At 41.3% G+C, this 9,276-nt stretch overlaps 1 protein-coding gene across 2 annotated transcripts in view; it reads right to left on the bottom strand.

Moving 5' to 3' along the window:
• Positions 1-1,183: 1,183 nt before the first annotated feature.
• mtcl2 (microtubule crosslinking factor 2) overlaps positions 1,184-9,276 on the bottom strand; it is a 50,307-nt gene continuing 42,214 nt past the window's right edge. For both annotated transcript variants that reach the window (XM_063208240.1, XM_063208241.1), the window contains exon 14: positions 1,184-6,109. In XM_063208240.1, the coding sequence (XP_063064310.1) occupies positions 5,957-6,109 (153 nt within the window). In that variant the 3' untranslated portion in view covers positions 1,184-5,956. The remainder of the gene's footprint in view (positions 6,110-9,276) is intronic.

The raw sequence follows: 9,276 nt of genomic DNA, 5'->3' as shown, positions 1-9,276 counted from the left end.
TCTAGTAGCCTCTGCCTGACCTGTGAAGGTCGACGCACATCTGCCTCACTTGTATGCTGTGTTCCTTTGTCTTTCCCATGTTTAAAAGTGGATAAGAGAAATGGCCTCGGTGTCACGTCATATTTATACCCCAGGGAAACAGGAAGTGATGAATTACTAATTAAATGTTCCTACATACTCTGGTAAACTTTGTAAACTACTGTAGAAATGACAGAAATGCTTAAATTATATTTATTTCCTGGGAATTGTTAAGGGTGCCAATAATTGTGGAACAGGTGATTTAATGAAATAGAATTATTTTTCAGTCAGGGATTTTTTTTATTTTCTTACAATTCATTTGAGTTGAAGGCTACATTTTCCTACAGTTTTCAGTGTGACAGTATTCTTCTGCAATAAACACTGAATTTATTTTTAGGCTTTTAACACATCTAAACCAGGGGTGCCAATAATTATGGAGGGCACTGTATAAATGATAAAAAAATAAAAATAAAAATAAAAAGGTTTTGTGCAAAAATCTCTGCTAATCTAGTGGGAAAATAAGAGCAGAGTAAGCGGGACATTACAAAAATGGAGGAAATGGAGAAACGGAAAAAATGACAGCGAGAAGAGGAAAATCCTTTCCTGTCTCTCCTCTAGGGAGGACTCCATCTGTCTTCTGGAGCTATTTTGGGTTTGTATATACACCAGAGCATCCAAACACCTCATGTTGCCCCGGAAACTTTAGCCGCCTGACAGCAGTGGCTTATTCTGCTGGGAAGATCAGCACGAAAGAACCACCATGATGTTAGTCATCCACTGTCTAACACATGAAACAAAAAAAAACAAAAAAAAACCCCTAACCCCCCCCAACAAAAAACAAAACAAAACAAACAATAACCCTCACTGGGGTGGCTGTCATACATATGTATACATATATCATGTAATGACCCACCAACTACCTCTGCTTGGTAAATGTTAATATAAACAGAGAAAGTCATTGTGACACAGCGCTCCATTGTACACAATGGAGTGAGCACAACTTTTGGACAAATACCAAAAGAATTGCCACATAACATGTGGATAATAATGATATACCAACGTTCTCTCTTTAGTGGATTACGGTGATGTGAACACATCAATACACATACTAGAGTCAACAAAAACAAGCAGGCAAATTAAAACACAATTTAATAAAAAGGCAAAATACACTTGTATATGAAACATTTATTTGTGAAGTTCAGCAAACAACATGAAATTATATTTGAGCTTACAACCAAATCCACCCCTCCCCATGACAGTAATTCAAAATTCTATTGCATTTCTTTTCATTCTTCTGCTATTTACATTGGGACATTAATGTCTAAAAGGCAGGGGAGGGAGAGGGCTACAGACTTCAACTGGACTGCGCTCAAATTCAAACATTCATCTGTGTTTCTTTCTCATAATGGGGTTAAAAGAGTATAAACAATATATTCATGTAGAGTAAGTTAAAATATTCTAGAGGGATGCAAGGCTTTCCACTTTCCTTTCATTGTTGATATTTTGGTCTTGGTACTTTTCTAAACAAAAAACAAAAAGGGTATGAAATGTAATGAGAATAATTTAGCAAAACATATGAGCAAGTTAAGATTACATCTAAATATTGCTAGGCAGCAATGACAGAGGGAGAGCATGGGCAATGCATGGCGGAGTAGCCTATTTAAGGAGGACGTGAAATGAAAGTTGCTTGACAGACGGAGGTTGGGTTAGAAACGAATAAAATCCAATGATGAAGAACAGTTCTGGAAAAATGATAATCACGATTATTTTGGTCAAAATTGAAATAGTATCCCAAGGATGAAGAACAGGTCTATAGTATGCCTTATGCCAACATATCAGTGACTAAGAATTAAGCCCTCCAGACCCAAGAGTTTGATGAGGAGTGGTCAACCAGACAAGGTCACAAATTTCTTGCAGAACTTGGCCAACAACTGATTATCTTAGATGAACCTGACAAAAAGAGAGCTGGATTAAAAAAATCCATTATGGCTTGCCATCAATGGTTCTGTTTTGGACTCATTTCCCCCAATGTTTGATCTTTCCCCCATCACATATTTCAAGGATCATCTAGACCAAGATGCGGGATTGGGTTGGGATTAGGTGACTACTGGCACCCAGGGAAAGGTGGAGCTTGCAGGCTAACTGTCAAAACAGCCAAGATAGCTACAAGCTTAGGCAAGTACCAGTCATTTTTTTACAATGGCAATCTTATGATTTTAACTATTTCTTTCCATTTACACAGGTTTGTGACAGAATTATTTTATCACTCTACCATAAAACTATAAAGACAGGCTATAGGCAATGTGTCTGACATTGCCTTCGTGGAAAAAAAAACGTGAAAAACTCTATACCTTAACAATGGTGGTGGCCTACATCTTAATATTTTCGTTAGTTATCCCTCATCGTTTTATTTCTTTCAAAAAAGGCACTCATGTGACCTTAAGGAAATAAATAGGCATGGAATGGATGGGTGTAGCTGCATGACATGTTTACATCAAGGTCAAAGGTCAAAAGAGGTAGCATTGCGCAGGGTCAGGGCATGGCAACAGCAGCAACTAAAGGCAGCAGCAGGAGCAGGAGCAGCGGCAGCTAGGTGTCTATCTGCCCTCAACATTTAGCAACTTCTCTGGGGATTGATGGCGGTCCTGAAAATTGTTCTCGCTCCATGCTGAAGTTTATATTTCAGCTAATGCCCTGTTCAAAAAGCAGAGTTATCTTGAACAGAGGGGATATGGGGGATGCTATACTTCAGGAAGAAAAATCCGCACTCACAAACTGCGTCTCATTATTTATTTATATTACCACCATGTCCAAAAAGCAAACTCGTTTCGGCTATCAAGCCTTCATCAGTGCGTGATACTCACGTTTTTGAGTGCGGATTTTTCTTCCTTAAGTTAATACATTTTATCGCGCACCCAAAGACTTTCGTTTTTCCAAGAAGTTGAGCGCGTCCTTTGCCAAAACTTGGATGCTATACTTCATCATCTCCAAACTTGTCTACTGGTATCTTTGTTCTGTCCACTTCGACAGATCGTCCTAAAAATGACACCAAACCAATTTATTTCCATGCAAATATGGCAGGTTTGTATGAACCGTAGGTGTGTATCGGTGTATTCTCAGATGCCAAAGGGTAATCCACAAACCAATACTTGATGAAGCCCATCATTTGTGCCAAAACACCTACGCACCGTGTGCATATCCCAGCTTGAGGCAGGGGAGAAGGCAATAGAGCAAGGATTCACTTAGAACATGTTAAATAAGCATGAAGAGAACTTTTTTTTCTTGAATCCTAGTAGTGTGATTGAAGTTAAGATTGTGGTTTAATGGCAGCTGAGCGATTACAATATGAAAAAGACCCAGCCTACGCTGCTGGATAACCAACGGACTGTTTGTACGTTTGTTTTGCTGTCAATGTAATGGTGGTATTGTAAGATTCCAACATTAATGGTAACCATTACTCATATTTCATACATTGAAGATGGCAATCACATGACCAACATCACAGATCACAAGATTATCAACACGTTTTGAGGAAAGGAACCCTGCTGCAACATTTCATGGTTCCACTTCATGGCTTTCATCTGAAGATAAAAGAGGTGTTTACTTCTCCACAGAAAATAAATAAATAAAATATCCAGGTACTCCTGATATGATGCTGCATTTGGTGTTACTGTGAAAGTAGGACAGGCACAGCAGTACGCACAGATAACGCACAATATTCTTAAACTGCATTGTCCTCATTGCAGTGTTGCATCAATCATCAAAAACATCAACAAAACAAAAGACCATTGAAAAAAATGTTCTGGTTAAATTAACTATTGCATACAGTTGTATTAAAATGACATTAATAAGAAGCTGACCCTTACTGTATGTGCTTCTGCGACAACCTTCAACCCTTTGTATAAGCAGGATGGAGAGAGAGAGAGAGGGAGAGAGAGAGAGAGAGAAAAAGAACGCGAAATTGTGTGTAAGAGACAGAGAAAGAAAGGGTTAAAGAGAGGGAATGTTTGACAGGTAGGAGAGGAATGAGCGTGCAGGGGTGACCTTCAAGAGAGCACTGGAATAGCACTGGACAATGCAGGGCACTAACAAGCCATAAGGCATACTGACATATTACAGCATGCCCTCACACATACACGCACACACGCACGCACACACACACACGCACCATGAGAGAAATACACAGGATAACAAACGATTTTCAAATCTGGCTGTAAAAAGCTGAGTAATACCTAGCTGCAACAGTCATTCCTTTACTCTAACAAGGGGACCATTAACTTGGAATACTTCAAGGAAATCATCCCTACAGCTGGGACCGGATGGCTCTTGCTGTACCAACCACAACCCTGTGTTCCTACGATTGAGCTTCAAGCAGATAGCTCCTACAGTCCTCAAGTCCTGCTACACGCTACTGTCCACATGTGCCTCTACAGGGGGACTACTACATATTCAGTCCAACATCATAAAATGCAAATTGTCCATCAATCTTCTCAAAAAGGGGGGAAATTCAGACAAATTGTGTCTGTACATCCAGATTGTTATCCTAATTACAAAAAAAGAGTCAAGGTAGCATTAGGCAGTTTACATTGTCAAAGCAGTATCAACGCAGACGTCAACATTTAAAAAGAGGCAAGATGGTCCCACAAATACTGTTAAGTTGTCGGGGGGGGGGGGGGGGGGGGGGGGGGGGGGGGGGGTGGGGGGGGGGGTGTTGGTGTTGTTGTGTATGTATGTCTCATCTCATTGTAGATGTGTCTGTCTGAAGGCTGGAACATACTCCCTTAAAAGGGGGTCTTCAACAGAGGCACAGAGTGTGTTGTGTTGTGACAGCTTGAAAACTTGTGGGATTGTGGGTTTCAACAGAGCAGGGGCGTCCTCTCTCCACCATCACTGAGGGGAAAAGGCCATAGCGGTTCATTTGAGAAGTGACAACTCGACGACACATGTCCTGTGTCCTAGATACATCTGGATCTATTCAGGCTTTCTGATTTTCAGCATCCAATTGCAGAAATACTCAATTTCAAATCATTGTGCAGAAGAAAAAAAAATCATGAACTCAAAACTGACATTTGGACATCATGAGCAACTGGATTTGAACTGAGATGAGGCGCAGGTGTGTTGGTGTGTGTTGTAGATCTAGCCATAAGACATCCTCTTGGTAAGAGCTGTACACGACGGTGTGAGTATTTCCTGGTTGTTAAGTTCCGTTTGAATGGCTGGAGGTGGCCTTGACATGTTGTTGGTAAGAGTCCTGACATCATTGGTATTGATAGAGCGGGAACAGCTGCTGTCCTGGTGCATACAGATTTACTGACATTGAAAAGAGGAGGTAAAGAGTTGGTGGGTTGGGGAATCCTGCTGGTGATACATCTACACTACTGGTGGAGAGACGAGGGGATGTCTACAATATGGTTCCCTCTCCTGTTCCTTGGCCTTCACGTGTGCTGGCTGGCCTGTGGTGTGGTGGGGGGTGGAATAGGCTCAGCGCGTGGGTGTGGGGGATTCACCACTGCGGTTCCTCAAGGAGTTGTTTTGTGTGTTCATAACAATGCTTGTGCATTCGTGCGCTTGTGTTTTTTTCTCATGCATATGTGCGTTTTTTAATGTAAATATGTGTAGGAGGTGTCAATGAGTATGTGTTATAATGTTTGTGAATTTGTAAACATGGCAGTATATTTAGGATTGTGGCAGTGTGTGGCAGTTTGTGAATGTGCAATGCATGAAGTGTGTGTGTGTGTGTGTGTGTGTGTGTGTGTGTGTGTGTGTGTGTGTGTGTGTGTGTGTGTGTGTGTGTGTGTGTGTGTGTGTGTGTGTGTGTGCAGTATGTGTGTGTGTTGCAAGCTTGTAGTAGTGTGATGCGAGTAGCTTGACGTGGGATTGGCCAGGAGATCATTGTGGCAGTGTGCAAGGGAGGTGCAGTTCTTGAATGTTCTCTTCACTACTCAACGTTGAGCTCCACCTTCTCATCTGTGGTTGGGCTGTTCTCAGGCAGACGGTGCTTGCACTGGCCTTGGGAGTGGCGCGCAGCATAGCGAGAGGGGCGAGAGAGACAGGAGGTGGCTGACTGAGATGAACAGTCACACACAGAGTCCTGACAAAACAAAACCAGAAAAGCAGGCAGAGAGAGAGAGAGAGAGAGAGAGAGAGAGAGAGAGAGAGAGAGAGAGAGAGAGAGAGAGAGAGAGAGAGAGACTTAGTGTTACTTAGTGAAAGCCATACAGTACGTACAACAAATACAGCATATTCCAGTTTTGTTTAGCAGGCTACAGTTTTTGAGAAGTGCATGCATTGTGCCAAAGACATGCTTTATCCTATGGCAGGGGTGGCCAACCAGTCGGAGACCAAGAGCCACATTTTGTAATGTGTCACAGCAAAGAGCCACATCGGCACACAAACATCATAGTCCGGCAGCCAAAAGCCAAATATCAGCCGAACCCAGTTTCGTCTGATAAAGTTTTTTTCTTTGCAGTTTGTGGTTGCCTAAGGTGTACCTATTAAGATTCCAGACGATGCCCGGTGATATCCCTTGAGCATTTTCAGATATTGAGCCTTTTATGCTTGATGTGCTGCAGCCATAGATTACAGCAGTCTTTGGCTCCCAATTCATGTTATGCTGACCAAATACCCTATACCATACTTATTTTGTGTTTGTTTACATGGTGGAATGTGTATAAGAACAGGTGGTGAGATATGGACATCAGTGGGGGTGGGGTCATGCATGTTTGGGGGCGGGGCATTCACCCAAAAAGCCTGATTTTCCAAGTCGGAGACACAAAGGCCAACACTTCGCCAAACGTGGCTTTATATCTCATAGTGGGTTGTTTGGTTTTGCTGTTTGTAGTTGTCCAACACTTACCCATCAGGATAAGAGTGGGTGATGTGTCAATTTCAGATATTAACCCTTTCATGTTCATTTCGCTGCAGCCATAGCCCACAAGCTTTTGACAGCTTCATAACTGCACTATGATTAACCATAGAGCATTCTGGGTGGTAGGCCTGCCACATCAAAGTGGAGAAAGTGTCCTCGTACCAAATAAATTTTAGACAATTACATAACTAGCTGTTTGTCAAGCAGAAATATGTAACATTTAGGCGAATATTGGTGGTGTCAGCTTAGACATACCCAGAAAGGATTACCGGTACTAATTCAACACAGAATTTCACCATTTCATACATTGCTATTTACTCTTCCTGTGCTGTTGTAACACAAAATAAAAATTGTAAGTAATAATTACACAATTTTTGGCTGATTATTTGTTTGCCTACAAAGTACATAATTTCAGTGGTGGTCGTATTAACATGGAAAGAGATAAAATTAAAAATGTAAATCCACAAAATGACATTGTAATTGACCTTTTACCAGCCCATGCCATATCAGGGTGTGACACTGTGGCATCCTATTTTGGTATTGGTAAAGGCTCTGTTATCAAGACCCTAAAAGCTGGATATCACTTGACATCAATTGGTAATGTGCTGGCACCATTCCAACAACTTTCCAGTGAGGCCACTAACTTTGTGTCGGCATGTTATGGCATTCCAGACAGTATCAGCATGTCACATACAAGGTTGGTGCTATGGGAAAGGTCATTTATCTTCACCTAACCTGGCTGCTCTTCCACCAACAACAGAGGCATTTCTTGAGAATGTGAAAAGGGCTCATTTTCAAGCAATATTGTGGAGGACATTGGTTCACACTCCACCTGAACTATCTCCTGAAGCATTTGGATGGAAGAAAGACCCATGCAACAAAGCACTGATACCAATAAGTGTACCAGAAAAGGTCAAAGTGGCACCAGACTACATTTGACAGATGATCAGATGTGGTTGCAAGAGTAAAAGCCCCTGCAATTCTAAGAAATGTAGCTGTGCTGTAAACAGTGTGCCTTGCACCATTTTCTGTGCATGTTTTCGGCTGGGATGCTGCCGAACCAATGTTGTGTGAGGTTTACTGTGTGTGTGTGTGTGTGTGTGTGTGTGTGTGTGTGTGTGTGTGTGTGTGTGTGTGTGTGTGTGTGTGTGTGTGTGTGTGTGTGTGTGCATGTGTATGTGTGTGTGTGTGCGCGTGCGTGCGCGTGTGTGTGTAGTATAATGTAGGCTATAGGTGTTTTAGGTGTTAAGGACTCTGTTTGTTGTATAGGTGTAGACAGGTCTTTCTGTGCGAATTTAAATGCATGTACATGTCTTATTTGATGGCGTCATGGACTTTTAAGTGATCATTTAATACCAGTCAGGATACACTGGATTGACTTAAGTTTTTGACTCAACCGTATATACAGTGGTGCTCATATGTTTACATACCCCAGCAGAATATACGCTTTCTTGGCGATTTCTCACAAAATATGAAGGATTACACAAAACCTTTTTTTTCACTCATTGCTAGTGACTGGCTTAAGATATTTATTTGCAATCTTCTGTGTTTACTCTTTCAAAAGCATGATCACAACCCAAACTATACAAATGACCCTGTTCAAAAGTTTACATACCCTAGTTTCTGATGCTGAATATGGCCCTGTTTAACATCAGGGACCGCTCTAAATTGTTTGTGGTAGTTGTGGATAAGGCTCATAATGTTCTCTTATGACAAAACAACAAATTCTTCCTGGTAGAATGGTTGTTTCCTATAATATCTTTGGGTGTCTTGCTGGAACCTCACATTTGAGGTTTCCCCTGAATGGCTCAATGATGTTGAGATCAGGAGAGTGAGACGGTCGCTCAAAAACTTCATTTTATTCTTTCTGAAGTAATGACTGGTTGATTTGGCTTTCTGTGTTGAAATATTGTCATGTTGGCATGTCCAAACAATAGACCATGTGCAGTTTCAAGGCTGATGTGTGTCAAGTTTCCTCCAGTATTTTTCACAGGGCAATGTATTCATCATTCTGTGAGCATAGACCAAAAGTATAGTGCATTTGTAACTCAAATGCCCCCATGACATCAGTGGTCCATGACCATGTTTCACAGAAGGGATGGTGTAACTTTCATCATAGGCTCCGTTGACTGTTCTCAAAATGGTACAGTACTGTTAATAGTGGCTGAAAAAAGTTCCATATTTATTCCATTTTTCCAAATGACTTTGTCACAGGCATTCTGATGCTTCTCATTATGCTATTCGGTGTATATTATGCAAAATAACTTGTTTGCATTTTTGTAGTAATGGCTTTCTCCTGGCAACCCCCAACAGCCCATCTTTCCTCAAGTGCCTCTTTGCTGTACAGTTTTAAAAAAATCATGTTGTCCTACATTTTACCTGAAGTTATT

This window comes from Engraulis encrasicolus, chromosome 10 (genome assembly GCF_034702125.1).
Source record: "Engraulis encrasicolus isolate BLACKSEA-1 chromosome 10, IST_EnEncr_1.0, whole genome shotgun sequence".
NCBI classification, from domain to species: Eukaryota; Metazoa; Chordata; class Actinopteri; order Clupeiformes; family Engraulidae; genus Engraulis; species Engraulis encrasicolus.
The sequence above is the reverse complement of the archived record's forward strand: the minus strand, read 5'-3'. Positions and strand labels throughout refer to the sequence as shown.